This window comes from Alligator mississippiensis, chromosome 1, assembly GCF_030867095.1.
Source record: "Alligator mississippiensis isolate rAllMis1 chromosome 1, rAllMis1, whole genome shotgun sequence".
NCBI lineage: Eukaryota > Metazoa > Chordata > Crocodylia > Alligatoridae > Alligator > Alligator mississippiensis.
Window position 1 is genome coordinate 480476056 of NC_081824.1, and position 22632 is coordinate 480498687.

The 22632-nt window shown below is 50.3% G+C and overlaps 1 protein-coding gene across 1 annotated transcript; it reads left to right on the plus strand.

Moving 5' to 3' along the window:
- The first annotated feature begins 352 nt into the window (after positions 1-352).
- Positions 353-15773, plus strand: LOC132250328 (ral guanine nucleotide dissociation stimulator-like 1). The gene is made up of 4 exons (XM_059726939.1): positions 353-955; positions 6398-6517; positions 8993-9107; positions 15567-15773. The coding sequence occupies exons 1-4, from the start codon at positions 425-427 to the stop codon at positions 15752-15754; spliced, it is 954 nt and encodes a 317-aa protein (XP_059582922.1). The 5' UTR covers positions 353-424; the 3' UTR covers positions 15755-15773.
- Positions 15774-22632: the final 6859 nt, after the last annotated feature.

Here is a 22632-nt window from a genome sequence, read left to right on the forward strand (position 1 = left end):
GGAAAAGAGAAGTGTGGATGGAGTTAGATTATAGGGGAAATGCCAGCAGAAATGAAGAGGTTACCTTCTTGTAGAACAGGATGTGGGTCTGATTTTACTGAGTTAAGATAAAGAGAGAGAGAGGAGAGATTCCAGGTGGGGGACTCGAATCAGAAGAGGAGGACAGAGAGATGATTTTTGTAAACAGCCGTTATAAAATGCCATTCCTGTGGCTTATTTTCATAAAATAGCTACACATAACTAAGGCTGGTACAGCCACTTTCACTCACCTCATTTAACTCCAAATAAAATGATGTATCTAGACAACCCCGGAGAACTGCCTGGGGACCAGCCCGGAGACTCACTCAGGGACCACCTGGGAGACCCAACTGGAGACCAGCCTGGAGACCCATCTAGAGATCAGCCCGGAGATGAGCTTGGGGACATGCCCAGGGATCAGCCTGGAGACCAGCCTGGAGATCCACCCAGGGACGAGCCCGGGGACCCATCTGGAGATCAGCCCGGAGATGAGCTTGGGGACATGCCCAGGGATCATCCCAGAGACCAGCCCGGAGATCCATCCAGGGACAAGCCCGGAGACCCATCTGGAGATCAGCCCGGAGATGAGCTTGGGAACATGCCTGGGGATCAGCCCGGAGACCAACCCAGAGACCCACCCAGGGACCAGCCCGGAGACCCATCTGGAGATCAGCCCGGAGACAAGGTTGGGGACATGCCAAGGGATCAGCCCAGAGACCAGCCCAGAGATCCATCAGGAGATGAGCTTGGAGATGAGCCTGGGCACGTGTCTGGGGATCAGCTCAGAGACCAGCCCAGAGACTCACCCAAGGACCAGCCGAGAGACCTATCCGGAGACCAGCTTGGGGATGTGCCTGGGGATCAGCCTGGAGACCAGCCCAGGGACCTACCCAGGGACAAGCCTGGAGACCTGCCCAAGAACCTGCCTCACGAAAAGGTATGGTCTAAAATGCTTTGTTGAAAGTATTCAGTATGAAAAAGGTACGAGGAATTGCTGAGATCTGTATTATAAGCAAAAATTGAATTTCCACATCCATTGTTGACTCCTGTCCCCCAGAAAGTGGTTTATAGCTGTGACCAAACACAAGTGCACGGCTGCAAACAGTTTAAAAATGGCCCACGGGGTGAAAATTAGACCCCTCCTGGCATGTGGTGTCATATAAAGATGTTTCAAAACATAGTGTCTTTTGTAACTTGTATCTGCGGGGGCTCCCAGCCAGTCAGTGTTTTCAGAATGGGAGGGGGCAAAAGGAGCAGAAGCAGATGAGTCTGGGGGGTTTTCAGCCCCGCTCTACAGGCTGGGGCCAGTGTATTGCAGGCTCCCCAAGGTGGCGGGGCTCCAGTTCACCCACTCCACCCTTCATCACCAGCTGCGGAGCCCCAAGTACAAGCTCCCTCCGCTGCCTTTCCCCCCTCCCATTCTGAAACAGCGAACACTGGCACAGATCCTGGCCCTTGCTGTGGGAACCGGCTTGCAGGCTCCCAGTGACAGCTAGATTCCCACCCCCTGGAACCAAGAGTGAACTTCTGTTTGGTCTGGGGTAACGGTGTAACTCAGAACATTTTGCCAAAAACATTCTGTTACAGCTGGGAGCTCCACTTCTCTCTGCACTCTTAGGGCACTTCCACACATGCAGGCCTATGTGCTTGCAGCAGCTCAAATAGGAGCAGCACAGATTTGAGCTGGAGATTTCTGCCTCAGCACGTGTCTGTGCATGCCCTTTGTTGAGGGGCAAGTTGTGCCACTTGGGGCAAAATAACCTTGCCCAGTGTCCCAGCCGCCTGCGGAGGGTTCGGGGCTGAGAGTGTAGGCAAGGGTAGAAAGGTAAGAAAGATTTATTGACTTAACAAAAACACCACTACGCACAAATAACAAAACAACAGACAGACAATAATAATTCAAATCGGCAACTTATCAGCAGTCCCCTCTGATGCCTGATGTATGACAAGTTTCTCTTCTGCAAAGCTCAGCGGAGTCAGGCATCCCCAATCAGCGCTGTCTGAGGGTACCGGGAAGGAACCCGGTATTCAGTCTTTGGGATTCTCAAGATCCGCGGGCCCACTGAATCCATGCCAGCAGCTAATCTTAAATAGTACTTTTACAGAGCTACATCCTCCTTCTAAATGATTTCTGGGTGTGCCAGCCAATTTCTAACTTAGGGGCTATGCTGATAACTTACAGCCATTCAGATTCTCTTTACTTCAACTGTCCTTGGACTGACCAGTAACAGTGCAAGCCTTGCATTCTGATAAGGTTCACAGGGCAGCGCAACTTGGCACCGGCCACCTGGCACGCAGCGCTGCCTCTGTCACATCACCTGGGCCCACGCACAGGGACTGCCTGTCATGCTGGGCCAGGTCCTGCATTCACAGGCCCCACGCACCATCAGGTCAGGCCAGTTTTGTACATGCAGGACCCAGGCCTGGGCAACACATGGTCCCTGTGAGCAGCACTGGGCCCCAGATGACAGCCTGAATGGCCTGGAGCTGCCCAAAAGTGCAGTGTTACACCAAACTGGGCTGGGCCCACATGATGTGGTAGAGGCAGTGCTGGGTGCCAGGCAGCCAGAGCCAAGACGTACTGGCTCTGCACTGCCCTGTACCGCGTGGAAGGGCTGTGCCAGGAGACCCCTAGCACCCTGATGCCTTCTGTCGGTGAGCTGTGGGCTGTGTGGGGGGGGCCTGGGGCTCTGTGGAGGGGCATATAGGCCCTGTGAGGGTGCCAGGGGGACCCACCCCTCCTAAGCTGCCCCCTGATCATGCCCCAAACTCTCCATCCCCCACCCTCTACTTACGTGGAATGGAGCCTGGGTCCAGCTCACTGCAGCCTGCATCGCTGTTTGCTGGCAGCAGGCAGGGTGCTGCAGCATCGGGACAAGGAGCAGGCATAGAGACACTCTGCCCGGCTATCAGAGACTCTCTGTGGAGGACCTGAGCCTCCGGTTGCCTCCAGGAATGGTCCTGGACCATGGCCTCCCCCACTTCCGCTCCCCCCGTCATGTTTTTTTTTTTTTATACCTGGTTATCCAGGTATCAAATATTTAGCCTGAGCTGCAAATATGCAGTGCAGGGAATGACTTTTCTTCCCAGCATGCCTCTTGCTGTGTCTCAAGCTGCTTTGAGAGGCATGCTGCAAGAGGCACGTGCAGGCTGGTCTGGACGTGCGCTTAGAGGCTGGGCCCATGACAGGATAATACTGGTTTAATTTACACCTGTCTCTTACACTGATCTAAGTTTCACTGATATTCAGAGCAGACAGATGACCCCCTCTCCCAGGGTACCTCCTGGGTAATAGTCCCAGGAGGAACTATTACCAGGGCTGTGTGAAGCTTAGGTAGCCGATTTGATTTGGAGGACATTCGTCCCGATTCGGCAATGGAATCTCTTAATCTGAATCAAATTGGGAGACCAATTAAAAGGTCTGAATTGACTCAGAAGCCTCTGAATATGGAGATTTGGCCATAGACTAAACAGGCAGCACCTGTTAGCCTGATGCAGGCGTGGCTCGCTCCAGGTGGAAGGGGGCAAGCGGCACAATGGCATAGCCCTCACTCCCAGCTCTGCCACGCCCACATCTTGTGCCACCCCTGCCCTGGCTGGGCAAGAGGCAGCAGTGCCCATATCCTGTGCCCCCTTCCCTAGCTGGACAAGTGGCAGGTTATGCCCTGCTTCCACTTACCCAGTCGGGGCAGGAGGCCATGGGATGCAGCTGCGGCTATGCTAGGAATGGGGTCTGTGCCCTGCTTCCCCTTGCCCCCTTTTGCCCAGAGCCAGGCACACCTGCATTATGCCTCCCCACATGCCCTGGCTGGACAAGTGGCAACAGGGCATATCCCCCACTCCCAGCGCTGCTGCGCCCACATCCCACACTCCCCTGCCCAAGTCCTGTGCCCCCCCACCCCAGATGGATAGCCTGTCCGAGCCCCAGCCTCAATCCCTCCCTTGCTGTGGGGGTGTTTATCTGCAACCGCATGCGCCTTCCCTCCTACCTCCACCCACCACAACAGACTTACCAGCTGCAGGCAGTTGTGTCTGGCATGGTGACTACTGCTGCCTGTTTAGTCTATGGCCAAATCTCCGAAGCAGCGCCAGATCTTCAGATCAGTTCAGCTGAATCGAATTTGGACAGTGATTCAGGCCTCTGAATTGAATCGTTGTCCCTCCGAATCGGCCAAATCCAAATCCGAAGCAAATACTGGCCACTTTGCACAGGCCTGTTACACTATGTTGTCACAGGTGGGGAAGTTGGTACTAGCCTGTTTCATTGAGAAAACAGCTAGCCTGGCATAGAAGTGAACACACAACACCTACATCAGTGTAACTTAAACAGCAGTTTTACTTCTGATGTTTCCCCAGGTAACTCTACACTACATACTAGGCAATGATGCTGGGCTGCAGGGCTATATGTCCAAAACATTAAGCAATCCTTCTGTCTCCAATCCAATCTGCACAGCCCTCAGTACCCTGAAGTTACCCAGCTGTTCCCTTTGAGCTCCACAGCTGCCTGCCCAATGCCTGTCATCAGGGCTCCCCCACCTCTTCACAAGCAGACACTCACTTGTTCACCTGACCCTACCCCTACTCATGCTTGTCTAGGGGCAGGATGCTAGAAGTCCACGGTATTTATTTGCAGGGTTGTTGGTTGTAGCCTGTTGGTCTTTGCCTGCCTGTGGTATTTCTTTGATTTATAGGCTTGGCTTCACTGTCTCTTTAGCTCATTCTTTCCCCATGTACTAGCTGTATATATAAACACATAGCATTATGGACACATCTACAAGTGCATTTAAGCTGGCTTAAATTTACTGTGCAGTAAGTCCAGCCAACTGATTGGGAGCACCTGGCAGCCATTCTGAGGCCAGAGGCAGCAGCCAGCATGTGGTGGCCATCCTAAGGGCTCATCCCCACCCCCACAGCCCTGTCCAATGCCTCCCCTTCCCATAAGTCATGTGCTCAACACAGGGCCAACGCACAGCAGCTTCCTCTCTGGCAACCCTGCTTCCCCAAGTCGCCCCTGCTCCTGCCTCTGTCCCTGGTGCCCAGCAGCCCGCACTGGTGCTGACCATGGTGCTGGTCCTGCTGGCCCCCCTGCCCAGGCCCCAGGGCATCCATGCATCTGCCAGCTGGGCCCAGGGCATCAGCTGTGGGTGGTGCTGGCTGATTCCTCTTCCTACGCTCATGCAAGTATCAAATTTACACCCACGTTGCTACAATGCACCATATTTACTGTGCTGTCCGGGCACGCATGTGTAGACACGTGCCCATACTATGCAGTAATTGAGGTTAATGCACAGTAACTGGGCACATGAAGACACACCTTATAACAACATGAGCACATTTAAATCAGACAAACTGTAATAAAACCCATAGTCCATCACAGTGCCACACCAGAGCAGCGAATGTCAGACAACAGCTGCCCACAGAGCATGCTCCAGGGGGCATCAATCAGTACAGAAAGAAAAAGAAGAAAACATGTAGAGAAGAAGTCAAGCAAAGGAGGATCAGAGAAAGGAAAAATCATCAGAGGCCTTGTCAACATATTATAAACTTATCCCAGTTTAATTGACCCACTTCAGTTAAATAGCTGCAGAGCCCTTTGTGGACACTTAGTTGAGTTTAGGAGTGGCCTGTCGCATTCAGCTTACATCTGTTTGCAGAGAACTAAAACTAAACAGAAAGTAGCACTTTTAAGTCCAAATAAGAGCATTCACCTGTTTAAGTGAATTGAAATTTTGGTTGCCCCCATCACTCCTTCCTTTTTCGGGTATACATATCAAGGTTTTTTTCAGCATTGCCCAAGGCATTGGGTGCTGGCTGTAGCCAAGGTTGGTGCTTCGACCGGGGTGTGCCAGTGCTCCTCCTGGGAGCAAAGCTGGAGGTCCCTGACTAGAGGGTCTTGTCCCTCCACTCAGGGTCAGACCGATCACCATATTTGAGGCCAGGAAGGGATTTTGCCCCATGGTCAGATTGGCATGGACTTGTGGGGGTTTTGCCTTCCTCTGTAGCCAGGGCATGGCCCTCTGCCTAGGACCTCTGGAGGTTTATAGATGCAGGACATTGGCTGCTGTGGTTCCCCTGCTTGACCTGTGGCAGGTGAGGGTGTCAGGGAGGAGAGTATTTTTATGTAGAGTTGAGATGATATCTGCATGGGATGGTTTGGATAGAGATGAATGTGCCCCAGGCAGGGGTTGGATTAGAGGGCCTCTGGAGGGTCCTTCCAGTCCTGCTTCTCAATCACTCTGTCTGTGACTCTGTGGTATCAATGTCACGTTTCTGACTTTTTCCTTTAATTTATATCTCTTTCTTTACCTCATCATCTTTTCCATCTGTACCTTCCATGGACACACCTTCAACACCTCCTTCCTCAACCTCTGATCCGAAGATCAATAAGTGCCCCGTGACATCCACTCCATGTACATCTTGTGACCAGCAAACCACAGACACCTGCCTCATCCGGAGCAGAATGGAGAACAGCAAAAGCAGCGTATGCAAAACTATCCTGGTAAGTGATGTGGAAGAGCTGTGTAGATCTATTACTGGACGTGTTTTCACTCCGGATGACAATTTCTAGGTAATTTCTTTGCTGCTCTGATTTACACCAAGACAGAGATGTAAAGTATTCGGGGACACATCATGCCCTTGACTCTTAGGATGCTGTAGCTGGCAAAGCAAACCAAACTCTGGTGTGCATCTCCCAGTGCCTCTAACGCAAAACCAGGGACATCGGCCCCTCACTTTACTCGGCCTTGGTGACACCACAGCTGGAGTCCTGCATGCAGTTTTGGGCCCCACATTTGAGGAGGAATGTGGAAAACCTTGAGAGAGTCCAGAGGAGAGCCACTCCTTTGATCCAAGGCCTGGAGAGCAGGCCACATGAGGAGAGGCTGAGGGACTTGGGACTCTTCAGTCTGGAAAAGAGAAGGCTCAGGGGGGATTGGTTGCAGCCTTGTTGCTCTTGGGTGCTGTGTTTACATGTGTGCCTGGGACCACAGCATGTTGCGCCAGGTCGGGGCAGGCCTGGGCTGGCAGAAGATCTGGCCTGGGGGTCAGCCTCCAAGCCCGGGGCTGCTCCAGCCCAGCTCAGCATGCTGCGGAAGGGCTGGCTGCTGGCTGCATTGGTGTGCATTAAATAAGTCTGCTGTAGTACAGCACTCGGATTTACAAGTACTAACCTTCAGCATAGTTCATTAGTTGACTGTAACCAAATAGGGCCGCACATGCAAACTTAAAGACTGCTGCAGAGCTCATTAGGCAGCTCCCCAGTAAATGCCTCGTGTTGACACACCCACTTCGGCAAAGGAGATTCAATTTGCTTGGCACAATTTGTTCTTAGCAAATGCATGCTGGCAGCTTGTGATCAGCCTTTCCTCTTCCAGATGCGTGCAAATGGATTTCTATAGAGGATGCTCCAGCAACTTCCCAAGTATTGAAGTTAGACTAGTTGGTCTATCATTTCTGAGAGTCTCATTTCTTTCCTTTTTTAAAGAAGGGCACTATACTGGCCCTTTTCCAGTCCTCTGCTACCTTGCCTGTCTCCCATGACTTGGAGATCTTGGGCAATAATATCTACTAAGATCCCCTCGGCCAGTGCCTTCATTACTCTGGGATGAACTCCATCCTCTACTGACCTGAATTCATTCAAGCTGAACACAAGCTGTCTGCCAGTCATGTTGTTATCTCAACCCTCAGATTCTCGCCTTCCTTGTCTGAACAGTTCTGAATCGCTGTCTGCTTGCAGCTTATTCTGTTTGGGTGAAGACTGAGGCAAAGCAGTTGTTTAGTAGCTCTGCCTCCCAGCATCTTCTGTGAAGAGCTCACCCTGGCTATCTAGCAGTGAACCCACAGCTTCCTTGGTTGTCGTTTCCTGCCCGCCATGAACTGAACCTCTCCTTGTTGTCCTTGACTTCAGTTCCCAGCTGTAGCTCATTCATGCCCTTTGCTTTCCTGATTTTGCCCCTCTCCGTTCTTGCCATTTCTTGGGATGCTTCTTTGGTGGCCTGCCTGTCCTTGCATTGTGTGTATGGTTTTCTTTTGATCTGAGGCACCGAGAAGCTCCTTATGCACTTCTCTTGGTCTCTTGCCACTCTTCCCTTATCTCAGCATAGTTTCTTGTTGAGTTTTCAAGACTTTGCCCTTTAGAAGCTGCCAGCCCTCCTGGGTCACGTTATCCTTTACCCGTCCTTCCATGGCATCATGCCTACTATGTCCTTGAGTCAATTTAAATCCCTACTTTGAAATCCAGGGTCTTACTAGTGCTGACCTCATGCTTTCCCTGTCTCAGAATAACCAAGTCTACCATATCATGATCACTTGCTCTCTTCTCTTTCATCTGATCTCTCTGTCTAACTTCTCTGTCTCTGCTATCCTCCACCATTATGCTATCTGGATAGGATTATAATCCTTGTCCTAAACCCAAGCATTTATTTATGGAGCCATTTGAATAATAACAAAAAAAAATCTTGTATTATGGGTTCAGAACTTGATGCTTTTGATGCTTCAACATTTTGCATGAAATGAAAGAAAAAGTTTGAAATAGATTTCAAAGGCTGAACTCTTGAAAAACAAATGACTTCTGAAAAATCTCCTCACATGGAAAGCCTGCTAGAAACCAGTCACAACCCATCCCAGAGAAGTCTAACAACCATTTGAAGTGAACATGAAAGGTGACCCCCTCCACTTCTCTATGCAATACCTCTTCTCTTGCATACACTCCCCAGATGGAGGTGGCCTGTGCCGACCCTTTCCAGTGAAAGCAAAACCGGTCAGATGCCAACCCTGGGCCAGATGCGTGGTGATGCAGCTGCTGCTTGTGCCAACTCACTGGCACAAGGCAGATTTAGGCAAGAACAGCCTTGATGGCATAGGACCACCCTCGTACTCAGTACTCTGAAAGTTTTCACCCAGATCCAAAGGTAAAGTGAAAATGGACTTCAATACACAAAGAAGCAAATCATTCATTGCAAAATCCCTTTTCCAGGTGACTTGCCAAGACAGGACAGATGATATAATCGAGAGAGTCATGGCCGAGCACAACTTGGACCCAAAGGAATCGGGCAACTACCAACTCGTGCAGCTCATCTCAGAGACCAAAGGTAAGAAAGCAAAACTTTTTGCTGGTTAAAATATCCTCCTCATGTTTGCAGAAGAACATGAATATGAATCCATTTTTGAAATAGTGGGTTGTTTTCATCTCAAAGCCAGGGTGAGTAGAGCTCCCTCTTGGCTACCTGATATGATTCAGCACACCTCTACTCCCCTTTGGGATGACATGGGTGCAGCTGGGGAAGACTTGCAATGAGAGAACCACTGCTGACATGTGTACAGCTGTATGAAGGTAGGACCAAAGGAAAAAGAAATAACTGGGAGCATCACCTGTACACTGACTGGTGCCCAGAAAGCCACAGGGAAGACGCAGTCGAGATCCATACCCTGAAATCCATCCTGCTTAAAAGATCTAAGACCTCTGCACCAGGACTTTGTGATGACTTGTGTAAACTCAGAGTAGCAGTATTAATTCTGGTGCAGCACAGTACAGCTTCTCTCTCATCCAGTTAATTAAGTGTTGGCTGAAGCCAATTTTGGTCCTGAGATGTTTGATCCCCTTTTGAGTTCTTACATCCTTGACTTCAACAACTTCCTGGAGAAGACCAAAGTCTACTAGATGTTAGAAATGGGCATGACTTCTTTCTTGCCCGTGCACAGGGCTATATCCCACTTCACCTTGTGTGCCTGAACAGCGTGGCCACAGCCACATCCCTGCAGTTTTGGGTAGGGTCGTGCTCCAGCTGGGCATGTTTGGAGCCGTGAATGGGTCAGGTACACCCATTAGGCTGTACTATAAATCATGAAACTTAGGCCAGGCAAAAACTCATTGGAGAGGTGGAAGGAGAAAGAGGGCCCTCCCATACTTCATTGTTTAAGCTAATGGGAAGGCTGCTCATCCGGGGAGTGGGAGACCTTGTGTCTAGCCCCGTCTTCCTGCCCCAGAGGGGTTTTGCATCTGCATCTCCTGCTTCCTTGCAAAATGCTGTCACTACCAGACCACAGGGTAGGCAGTATCCAGACCCCTCTCTCTAGTGACTTGAAGCTGGTCCACTGGGTAGCTACACAAAGGAGACATGTGGGGCCATGCGGGAAGCAAGCTAGAGAGTCTGTGCCTGAGTGCGATGGGTGCTGGCCTGGATGGGAAGGGGCCCTCGGGTCGAGCTTGGGCTCTTGCTCCTAATGAGCCAGAAACTCTCCCACTGTTGTTTCTCCACTCCCTGCCAGAAATATTAAATGCAAGGTGCAGTGGAGGCCACTTCAAGGGGAGGGCTGGATAATGTCTACCTCACAGTCTAATATTAAGAGTACTTTTCTAGGAAGGAGGCAATGCAGTTTTTATACCTTTTTTCTTATGCTCTGATTCAGCAAGGTCCTACTCACACACCTAACACATGTTTGTGAATAGTCCCATTCGAGTCAACCACAGGCTGTCTGTGAGTCCTGCCCTTTTTATCTGCTGAGTGAAAGTGAACTTCTAGAAGCCCCTGGAACGCCCATATTAGTGCAAAAAAGCATATTGCAATCTCTTCTCTATCTTCCACAAACTGGCAGCTAAGGGCAGCATAGAGAATCTTTATTCATAGATTTCCTAGACATTTGGGCTGGAAGGGACCCCGGAGGATCATCGAGTCCAGCCCCCTGCCCCATGGGCAGGAAGTCAGCAGGGATCATAGGATCCGAGCAAGATAAGCATCCAAATGGTGTTCAAAGTGGGTGCTTGACCCACCTCCGGTGGCAGTCTATTCCAAAACTTGGGGGCTCGGACAATAAAGAAGTTCTTTCTTATGTCCAACCTGAATCAGTCATGGCAGCGTTTGTGCCTGTTTGATCTTGTCATCCCTTGGGGCGCTCTGGTGAACAGACATTCCCCCAGATCCTGATGGGCACCCCTGATAAACTTATAGGTGGCCACCAGATCACCCCTGAGCCTGTGCTCTTCCAGGCTGAAGAGTCCCATAGCTCTCAGCATCTCATCATAAAGATTGTTTTCCTGACCTCTGATCATGTGCATGGCTCCCCTCTGCACCCTCCCAAGCTTCTCCACATCCTTTTTGAATTTTGGAGCCCAAAACAGGATGCAGTACTCCAGCTGCGGCCTCACCAAGGCTGAGTACAAGGGGAGAATGACGTCCCGAGATTTGCTTGAGAAGAATCTATGGATGCAAGCCAGCGTTTTGCTCACTTTACCAGCCACAGCATCACATTGAAGGCTTGTGTTCATTTTCTGGTCAATCATGACCCCCAAGTCCCTTTCTTCTGTAGTGCTAACCAGCGTAGCACTGCCCAGCCTATAAGCATGCTGCAGGTTTTTCCTCTCAAGGTGGAGAACTTTGCATTTCTCGGTGTTGAACACCATCAGGTTCTCGTCCACCCATTTCATGAGCCTATCAAGGTCAGCCTGGATTGCCCCCCTGTCCTCAGATGTGGATGCTTTTCCCCATTTTCTTGTCATCGGCAAACTTGGCCAATCTGCTTCTGACACCAGTGTCCACAATACTGATGAAGATGTTAAATGGTATAGGCCCTAGGACAGAGCCTTGAGGGACCCCACTGGTGACTGCGCACCAAGACGATCGGCTCCCATTGACCACCACCCTCTGGGTCCTACCACGGAGCCAATTCCCCAGCCAGAGGATTGTGGTGAGGTCGAGGCTGCAGTTAACCAGTTTTGCCAAGAGGTGATCATGGGATACCAGATCGAAGGCTTTTTTAAAGCAAAATATACAACATCGATCTCTTCCCCCTTGTCCTGGTGATAGGTCACCCGGTCATAAAAGGAAATGAGATTGGTCAAGCAAGACCTACCCGCAACAAACCCATGCGGGGTATCCTTCAGGACATTGCCTTCAGCTAGTCTGTTAAGGATGGCCTATTTGATAATCTTTTTCAAGACCTTTCGCAGGATAGAGGTCAGGCTGATGGGCCTGTAGTTTTCCAGATCCACTTTCCATCCTTCTTGAAAATAGGCATGACATTGGTCCTCTTCCAATCTTCGGGCACTTCACCAGAGCGCCAAGAGCTCTCAAAGACCCGTGCCAGGTGCTGAGCTCTGATGCTTGCCAGCTCCTTGAGTACCCTGGGGTGTAACCCGTCAGGCCCGGCTGACTTGAAGGGTTCCAGCCTGTCAAGGTGTTCCTTCATGAGATCAGCTTTGATGGAGGGCAAGGGTTCTCCCACCCCCGGGCCTCCCTGTCCCACAGTGGGCAGGGGCGTCCCATGGGACTGGTGAAAAACTGATGCAAAGCACCCATTTAGCAAGTTCTCTTTTTCCTGGGCATTGGTTGTCAGTTGTCCCATCTGGTTTAGCAGGGGTCCAGTATTGCCCCTGCTTTTCCTCCAGTTCCTCACGTATCTAAAAAAGGACTTTTTATTGTCCTTGATATTTGTAGCTAGCTGGAGATTCATCGCAGCCTTGGCTTTCCTGGTTTGCTCTCTGCAGGTCTGGACCAGAGCAGAGTATTCCTCCTTGGTGGTGGTTCCAGTCCTCCATCCTTTGTGGGTCTTCCTTTTAAGACACAGGAGGTCTTGGGGATGGATGGAAGAGGCAGAAAGAGCCCAGACAAGCTTTTCAAATCCCTGCTAGTGTCCAAGCCCGCCCTTTAAAACAGCTTGTTGTAATTTGTAAATGGACCTGATGTGAAGCGATGCAGAAGGAATATAGAAATAAGGGGTCTGTGTTGTGCATTCGTATCCTCAGCTGCAACCTTTCTCAGGAAATCACTGCACTAGGAAAGCTCCGAATCAGTCCCTAGGATTGATCTCTCTTTCTGCACAGCACATCTCTGACAAGCATGTTTTCACTGCTTTCTGACAGCATGCCTGGCACACCATCCTTCCCCTTCCCCCTCCCCCTCTCCCAGCACGGGGCAAGACCCAGGAGACATTGCATGACTGCACAGGAAGGATTTATTTGGAGTTGTGATACTGAAGTTAGCCAAGACCACGGCAACGATTCTTGGGACACCTAGACCGGGAAGCCATTTATTGAGGAAAATGCTTAACATGCTCATCCTGCCACTATACTGTTTTGCACACATAGCTCCCTGGTTGCTTTCCAGGTCATTTTTCTCCCCGAAGTAACTTATTAGGGGCTCAGCCTTGGCAGCGTGCTCGGTGCTGACGATGGTGCAGTGCAACTTGCCATGAGAAACAATCCTTGTGTCTAGTCAAAGTGACCCAAGAAGAGATGAGTCAAGGTTTAATTTAGGCCTGGATTTTCCAAACAAACATCAACTGATAGAAAAATAGGGCTGGAAGGTACCTCAGGAGGTTATTAGTCCAAATCTCCTGCTCAAGGCAGGATCATCTCTATCTAAAACCTCACAGACAAATGGGTGTCTGATAGGCACTTGAAAAACTACTTGTCCTTACCGATGACAAAGGCTCCACAAACTTACTCAATAATCTGGTTTATGACTTCACCACCTGAGAGTTAGGAAGTTTTCCCTAATATCCATCTTAAATTTCTCGTGTCGGAATTTAAGCCCATTACTCTACCGCTATAATCGCAGAAAACTGTTCATTCTCTTGATAAGTAACAACGCTTTTTGAAGACTTATAACACCCGCTCTATTTTCTCCAGATAAAAGAATCCAGTTCTTCCAACTTTCCCTATCTAGGAAAATCTTAGACCTTTCCTCATTATTGTTGCGCTTCCTTGGACTCTTTCCAATTTGACTGTTTCTCATGTAGCACGATGCCCAAGTTGGCTACAGTTCTCCAGCTAAGGCCTCACCAATGCTGAATATCACTGAAAAATGCCTTCCCCTACTTTGCATACAACATGCCTATTAATACAGCCCCATACGTTCTTGTTCTTTTACTGCTTTTGTAACAATATTACAGTGATGACACATATCTAGCTTGTGCTCTATACTATTATTTCATTAATTTAAGACCATTTTTCCAGTTGGTCAAGGTCATTGAGAATCCTCAACCTATCTTCCAGATCATCTGCTGCCCTGGCTAGCTTGGCATCATCTGCAGATTTCCTAAGCGTACGCTCAGTTCCTTCAGACCTCTAGGACACATTTAATGCAGACTGAGATAAGAAGTCATTAAACACTTTGCCTTCTCCGTATTGTGCAACTTTAGTTCCCTTTCCCCAATCAGTAATGGACGTACGCTTCTTTGGTCTTTTACATCTAACTTTACAGAATACTTCTTGTGTCTCGTACTAGCTGTATTGCAGTGCCTTGGCCTGTCTGGATTTTTCCTTTTTTGTCACCTGGAGTATTGTACCTACATTTCTACATTTTGAGAGAGTCCTTGTTAAGTCTCAAGTCACTGAAGCATTTGCTGTTTAGCCAAGCCAGTCCATTGATGTGATTCTTCACTTTCCTTACACAGGGATGGCATATCCTCGTGTCCTTAGTATTCATGCGAAGGTACATCCCTTTTTCCCCGATCCCTTTTTCCTTTAAATTTGCTTTCTGTGGGATCCTGGCCACCAGTTGTTTGAGTTTGTTCATGCCCATGCTAAATTTTACTATTTGTTAGTACTATTGTCATGCCCAAAGCCATATTTATGGTCAAAGCCCTACTGGGGAAAGCACTGTATAAATACCGAGCATTACTCACAGAATAGCTTCACCTTCACAGAGGGCTACTTGATTGTATGCATTGTACTTGCACTGTTTGGCAAGCCCTAAGCCTGCTGGGTATCTTGAGTGGCAGGAGGAGAGTCTACCATCAATCCCTGACCATTGCCAAGTCAAACTATCATCACCATCAAATCAGCAGCTGTATCAGGCCCTGCCCTGGATTTACCAGCCCTCTTTCAGAGCCACTGAAGTGAGAGAGGATACAAAGGGAGGGGAGAAATCCAGGCTGAGCAGGCTTCCTTCTGCTCACCTCTGGGACCCAGCAACCCAATCCCCTCTCTTCCTCTTCCCCATACACACACCTTTTTGGAAAACAGCTGTCTCCCATTGCTACCAGACAGGTATCTGTGCGCTCAGGGAGCAGCAATCTCCTCTGCTGCCAAAAGGCAAGGTTCAGCCCTTGCTCTTGGTGCATGGGGAGGTAAAGGGGTTGTCTCAGCTGACTGTAAAAAAAAATTGTCTTGACCTATTTGTTGAATAAAGAACCCAACACATGCAAGCTGTCTGAAACCACACATGGAAAGGATGCATTAAAGAAGCAAGTCAAGTGATTGCCTTTCAACCTCAATTTACACCCCTGTGTGTATAAATCATGCTACTGTCTTTGATCAATGATCTCAGATCCAAAACACGGTTTCATTTAGTGCACAGCTACATTTGGTGATATCAGACTTCCAGAAGCATGACTTTGGATGGTACAACAATGTCTTCTCATACTTCTGCTGGTGGCAAAGGAGATGTCATAACTAGTAACACCATGTTAAAGAACATTATTTAGACTTCAAAGTGGCACGTGCCCAGCCAGAATGTACCTCTGAATGCTCACCAATGTCCTGTGCTTGCTTCCAGTGCTGCTATCCACAGCACATCAATCAACCCTTCTTTTCTTTTCTCTTTCTGCAGCATTAGTCTTCCCAGATGGGGCGAATGTATATTATGGAATGAACAGCCAAGGAAGATTGGACTTCATCGTAAGAGAAAGGCGGTGGCCAATTATCCGCCCAGGCCCAGGCCTGCAAAAGAACAAGAGGGGCCTATTTAGCCTGTTCAGAAAAGGCAAGAGGGGCAGCTGGAAAAGGACAAGGAACTGACTTATAGGACATTCACAGGCTGGAGGGGATGGGGAATCAGTGGGGGGTCTGGGGTGCAGGAATGGGTGGGATGGGGTCAAGTTGGAATGGGGAGCAGAAGGGACAGGAGGGAACACAATTCATGGGGAATGGGAGCAAGCACGGGAGGAATGGGGAAGAAATGGGGCACAAGCACTATCCATGGGGGATGAGGGGGCAGGGTTACTGAGCTGGAGGGATGGGGGTGGCATTTGTGGGGGGGTGTTGGGTTAGGTGCAGTCCATTTGAAGGATGGTGGGCAGGCACAAGGGGTGGGAGGGATAGTGGGGAAAATGGTGTGATTCATGGGAGGGATGGGATAGGGTTACCATATTTGCGATTGCAATAAAGCAGACACCTTGTGGGGAGGAAGCGGTGTATACCCTTCCCCCTGCCCCCCCAGCCCTGCTGGTGCCCCTCATTCCCAACCCACAGCCCTTTCCCGCCCCCCCCCCCAGCCCTACTAGTGCTCCTCACTCCCAACCTGCAGCTCCCTACTCCCTGCTGGCTGAGTGCCCATGCCTCCAGCATTTGATTGCATCCTGAGTACTGAGAGATCATGTGCGCACTTGAGCCTGGCCTCTTCGGTGTAACCTCCCATGTCACTCGCTAGCGCATTTTGTTCTCACTGGTTTTTTGGGCATTGCCATCTCCTTTCTTGTGGACAGCTTGTTGTCCTGTCAGATATCCTGGATGTCCCTAGGTGTTCTCTCCGGCCATGTCTTGTTGGTATACTTTTATTATTGAAAGGATGATTTTAAGTCCTGCCTCCCCTGGTGCTCTCCTTCAATATTTCCGTCTGGCTTCCCATTTCAGGGCTCCGCCTCCCCTACACCCCACCTTACACCAACCACAGATGTTAATTCCAGACCACGACTAAGACAGAGTCCACTCATCACGATAAAGGGATTTTTTTGTTTGCTTTTTTTAGGTTTGAAAAGTCCAGTTCAGACAGTGCACCATCCTGGTTTGGGCCTTATGTTAACTGGCCTGTACTTTTACCCGTCCTGGGTTACCTTGCTCCCTGGTACACTCCTTTCTCTCTCTAGTTCTGGTCCGCAGCGGCCCCAGGTTCCTTCTCCCTCTCTCTCCTTGGGTTCATCTTTGTCCCATTCCCTGCTGGCTGTATCTGGGATCCAGTGCTCTGTCCCAGGTAAGTACCTGAGTCCTGTTGGGTTTATATTATCCTAGCATACCTGCTCTTGGAGCTCCTACCATATGCCTTTGGTGGGGCTGCATCCAGCTTCAGGCTGCTCTTGGTCTTGTGGAGGACTCACTTCTGGTCCTCCCAGATCATGGTATGGTGGGGGTTTTATTCCCCCTTCAGGGGTCCAGCAGGCAAATTGGGGTCAGCACACTGCCATAAAGCAGGTCCATGCCGGTCCCGGCCCTAGCTCTCCCCCAGCATCCCACCAGCTCCATGCCCCTCCAGGCTCCCCTTCCTCTGGTAAGTTTCTATTCATGGTGGTGCCCCTGCCACACATCCCCCTACTTAGGTTGCCTTGTGGCAGAGGAGGGTCTTTGTCTTGGTCCTCAATGACCTTGATTGACAGTTCTGTCCTTGGTGGACCTGCTATTGTCACATGTGCTTTTTTACGTCTGGACAAGAAGTCTGCAACCTTGTTGGTTACTCCAGGCCTGTAACTAACAGAGAATTGAAAGGGCTGTAAGGACAAAGCCCATTGTGTCATTCATGCATTATCGTTCTTATTTTACCACTGCAGGGGAGCATGATCAGTTTACTAACTTAAACTCTCTCCCGATCAAATAATAGCAGAAGTCATTGACCACCCATTTTATCACCAAACACTCTGTGCCCGCCTCTATTCTATTAGGCGCTCTCTTGCAGCCCTGGCCTGAACTACTGATCTTTTTTGTCCCAGGCCTGGGGTGGGACCCCAAAGGCTACCCCGGCTGGTGTTCGGGGTTCCCCTTATCTCGCCTGCCACAACTTTGAATGTAACCTCAGTGGAGGGGTTCCCCCTTGAGGTAGTCTTCAGGGCTGTCACGCCGCGTGGGGGGCACTCACGGGGCTCCAATCTTCCCTACACCCTGCCCATTCACCAGCTTTGAACATGGATCTTCTGGCCCTCAAGCGCCCCTGGTTCTGATCAGGCTCTACCCCGGTCTCTCTTGGCTATCCGGCCATGAGCAGCCAGTGGCCCGGGGTCTCAGCCCAAATGCATAGGCATTGAGGCCCTCTGCCCTAGCCTTGTCTATCCCTAAACCCAGCTCCCTATCTTACCCATACCGTGATAGCTGTGCACTCCCCATCACTGTGACTGCTGGAGCAAAGTGGGAACCAGCGGGCCCGGAGATCCCCTGAACCTAGCGACTGGTCCCACTCGGGGCTCCTCCCTACAATAGCTTTTCTGCTTCTTTCCCTATCAGCTCGCCAGCTGGCTAGCCAGTCGACTTCCCTGCCAACCTCTCTGCTGGTGCCTTCGCCGGCTCTCCCGATGGCGCCTCTGTCGTTGTCTTCGCTGGCTCTGCTGCCAGCTTGCCTGCTGGAGCCTTCACCGGCCCTGCTGCCGGCTCTGGCGCTGGTGCCGGTTCTGCTGCCAGCTTCCCTGTCGGTGCTGTCTCTGCCTCCACCTTCTCAGCCGGATGGATGCTGTGGTTGTGCCCCTCAGGTCCTGGGCTTCCCTGCAGAGCCTCCATTTCCCCGTTCCTCTCCTGCGCCCTCAGGGCAGCCTTTTGTCTCTGCCAGGTGGCGTCTCCTGCTGACGTCACCTGGCCCCAGCTGGATATGGACGCGGCTGACGAACTGCGTGGGCAGTTTTGCCGCACGTGTTTCCCCACGCCTTTCAGCCCCTGCAGGAGGTAAGTGGGGGCTTTCTTTCGTTTTGGCCTGGGGTCCTCCTGTAACCCCGGCTCCCCTGGGACTCACTCCTTTTCAACGGTGGAGTACCTTTTCTCAGCTGTGTTTAGCTTTTTGCTGGCAAAGTTATTGGTCACTCTGTGCCCTCCTGTTCTTAGTAGAACACAGCTCCTATGGCTGTCTCTGGCATCTATCTTCAGGACAAACATTTTGGAAAAATATCGTGTTAAGACTACCACGTCAGTGCACAGAGCTCTTTTGATGTCCCTGAAAGCCACTTCTATTCGGGGTGTCCACTGTATGGATCCATGGTCCTTCCCTTTTATTGGCAAGGTGTGGAATAAATCTTCTATAGTAATTGGCCAGACCTAGAAATGATCTCATGTATTTCTTGGTCTCAGGGGGTAGGTCATTTTCTATTGTGGCTACCTTGCTCAACAAAGGCTACATGACCCCTTGTCCAACTAAAAACCCCAAGTAATTGGCTTCCCGTGTCGCCAATGAACAATCTTTGGAGTTCGTGATCATCCCTACCTGGTGGACTTCTCGCAGTAAAGCTTTTAAATGGTGCAGGTATTGCAACCATGACTGTGAGTAGGTAACAATATTGTCAATGTAAGCAGGTGTGTACATCATGTGAGGTGTGAGGACATGCTCCATGATGCGTTGGAAGGTTGCAGTTGCCCCATGCAGGCCAGAAGGCATCCATGTAAATGCAAACAACCCCCACAGTGTGCCAAAGGCAGTTTTTGGCTGGTCTCTCTCTGCCATGGGTATCTGCCAATACCTTTTGCAGATTGGTCATGGATATGTATCAGGCTTGTCCTATCTTTTCTAGGAGTTCCTCCACATGTGGCATGGGAAATGCATCAAACCTTGCAATTTTATTCACCCTTTGGAAGTCTATGCAAATTCTCAAGGAGTTAGGCATTACTACCATTGGGCTTCACCAAGGGCTATGAAATGGTATTATGACCCCTTAGGTCATCAACTTCTGTATCTCCTGGTGTACATTAGTTTGTAAATGGTGAAGAATGGTCCTCCACCTTTCTTGTTCCATGGTTCCCTTTAGGGTGTTCATCTCATGTCTCACATCCTTGGCCTTCCCAGGTTTTTCCTTGAATACATCACTAAATCCTTCTATGAGAGCTTGTAGTTGTGTTTGTTGATCCTCAGTCAGTTCTGGCCCCTGCTCTACTTTCCCTGCTTTTTCCCCTCTTGCCTGATGGTCTGCTTTAGGCTGTAACTCCTCAGGAGCGTCCTCCAAACTAAGCATCCAACCCTCTGGTTCTTGCCAGGCCTTCAACAGGTTAACGTGGTATATCTGTCCCTCTCTTCAATGTACTTGTTGCTACACCTCCTAATCTATAGGGCTGGCCTCTTTTATAATCTCAAATGGCCCCTGCCATCTTGTTAACAATGCATCTGGGGTCATAGGGAGTACCACAAGAACTTTGTCCCCTACGTGGAATTCCCTGACGTGCTCATTTTTCGTATGCTTGTTTTTGCCTTTGCTGAGCCTCTGCCAAGTTCTCCTGAGCTAACTGCCTGGCTTGCCTGAGCCTCCCATCTCCTGCCTATGTCACTGAGTTCTGACTTCCTCCCTCCTGTAGTTTCCCATTCCTCCCTCACTTCTTGCAGCAAGCCTCTTGGCTTATGTCCAAATATTAAATCAAATGGGGATAGTTCCATGGACATCTGAGGGTTTTCAGTGACTCTATTCCCTTCCCCAAATGATGGCTTCAAGAAAGCAGGTTGTTGAATCCCACCACACAGGAGTGGAAAAGGATCTTGGAGACGTAGTTGCCTCCAGATGAACTTGAGTCATCAGTATGATTAAATGATCTGTACAGCTAACTGCACTTTATCTTTCATTAGCAGGCACGTGACAAACGGGTCCAGAGAGGTGATGCTTCCCCTCTATGCAGCACTGGTCAGACCCCAGTTGGAGTACTGCATCCAGTTTTGGGTGCCACAGTTCAAGACTGATGTGGAGAATCTTGGGAGGGTTCAGAGGAGGCCACTCATCTGGTCAGAGGCCTGCAGGTAAAGCCCTACAAGGAGAGACTGAGGGACCTGGATCTCTTCAGCCTTTGCAAAACGAGGCTGAGAGGTGATCTCATAGCTGCCTGTACATTCATCAAGGGAGGGCAGTGGGGACTAGGAGATGCTCTATTTTCTAGGGCACCCCCTGGAGTAACTCGGAACAATGGCCACACATTAACGGAGAGCAGATTCAGATTGGACATTAGGAAGAACTTCTTCACAGGAAGGGTTGCCAGAATCTGGAATGGGTTTCCAAGGGAGGTGGTGCTTTCCCCTGCCCTGGGGGTCTTCAAGAGGAGACTGGACAAGCATGTAGCTGGGGTCGTGTGACCCCAGCACTCTTTCCTGCCCAGGGCAGGGGGTCGGACTCGATGATCTATTGAGGTCCCTTCCAACCCTAACATCTATGAATCTATGAGTCACCGTGCCACCATGTGTGGTAGGCCAGTAGGGGATGCTCCTGTGTTGAGCTCCCGCCTCACTGCGCCCAGCCACCATCCATGCTCCGACTGCCTACCTCTGGGTGCCTCGCAACTGGCCAACCCCCTTCCTGGACCTCACTCAGGTGTGACAGGGAGCCGTCCTGAGGTTAACCTCTACATTGGCCTACTCACCTGTCTTGGGCAGTCCACCCTCTATCTTGCCTGCCACACCTTGTTAGTAAATAATTAAGTTGTTTATTACGCGGAGACTGGGTGGTACATACACACTCCAACCTACCCTACACATGTCCCGTGCCTTGCAACTGTTACTATTGTCGTCGACTCTATACATCCCTGGAAATGAAGCCTGTGCCTCCCATCTCTCTGCAACATGCAACTCTGGGTTCTCTGGTGACTGGCTTTTTGCATCTTCTTTTTGGATGCCTGCCTCAGTGCCTCTCTCCTGGGCACCTGGTTCTGCTCCCCCTTAGCTGTCTTCTTCTGGAGCTCTGGGCTCACTGCACCCCACTGGCTGCATTCCTCTGGTGCTCTGGGCTCCCTGCACCTGACACTGGCCTCTACCAGCTCTTATATCCTCTCTCTCCATGCACTAATTAGGCCTCCAAACTTCCCCTTCTAGGTTCATCCGAATCCTTCTGGCGAAACAACACAAACACAACCCCCCAGGATATAACTAAAATACTAGCAATGCTATGCCTCTTTAAGGGGACAAACCTGTAGTCAGAGTAGCATGCCCCTTTTCTAGGTACCTGGGAGAGTCCCTGTAGATCGGTAGCACCTAGATCGCAGAGCAGGCAGTAGCAAGGGGAGCTAGGCAGGCAGCACCAGGTCTCAAGTAGCTTCAGCAGGCAGGAGCTCCTTCCCTGCCCGTTGCCAGAGAGAGTATATGTCTGCTAGCTACAGCCTGGGCTTCTGTATGCCAGAACCCTGCCTCCTGCTGGTCAGGTGATGTCAGCAGGTGTGGCCCATTGCTCCCTTAGGCTGTTACCCTGGCAACCTACAGTTGGGGAGCTCTACCTAGCCTGGAGCTCCCTGGCCAGGCTTCTTCAGCCTTAAGGAGCAGGGACATCTTAGTGCCCCGCTGCACACCTACTCCTTTAAGGCCCTAAATCACCGAGTGGGTCTTCACTCTTTCCATCCATAGTTCCTTGCTCCCAGGCTTCTCTTGGCTTCAATGATAACCCACAAGTCATGGGAGGGGAGGTTTTAAGGTGCCTCCTGCTCACTTTTTCCCCAAGGAGGCACCACATGCTATTCACTAGGAGCTACCCCGCCACAGATAGTCCCCGCCCATATTCACCAGCCTCAGTATAATGCCTATTTAAGCCTTGCCCAGGTTCAGTCAAGGTTTCTTCCATCTTGTTACTTCTTGTCTTAGGTCTGGTGTTCAGGGAATCCTCTTCCACCTGGATCCACCAAACCCCTTCATCTGGCATTGTGAGCTTCCTCTGCCCTCTCTTCTGGTTATAACAAATGGTCTTGCACACTAGCGCCTTCACTTCTCATGGGTTTCATGGGGTTGCCACTTCCCTAGACTTCCCTTCATTTCC

What these genes read in the sequence shown, in the direction of transcription:
- LOC132250328 (XM_059726939.1), top strand. Translation starts at nt 425, where the DNA reads ATGCCCAGGGATCAGCCTGGAGACCAGCCTGGAGATCCACCCAGGGAC. An exon ending in AGAACCTGCCTCACGAAAAG is followed by an intron (nt 956 to 6,397) that starts GTATGGTCTAAA and finishes TCTGATCCGAAG; the next exon opens with ATCAATAAGTGCCCCGTGAC. An exon ending in GCTCATCTCAGAGACCAAAG is followed by an intron (nt 9,108 to 15,566) that starts GTAAGAAAGCAA and finishes CTCTTTCTGCAG; the next exon opens with CATTAGTCTTCCCAGATGGG.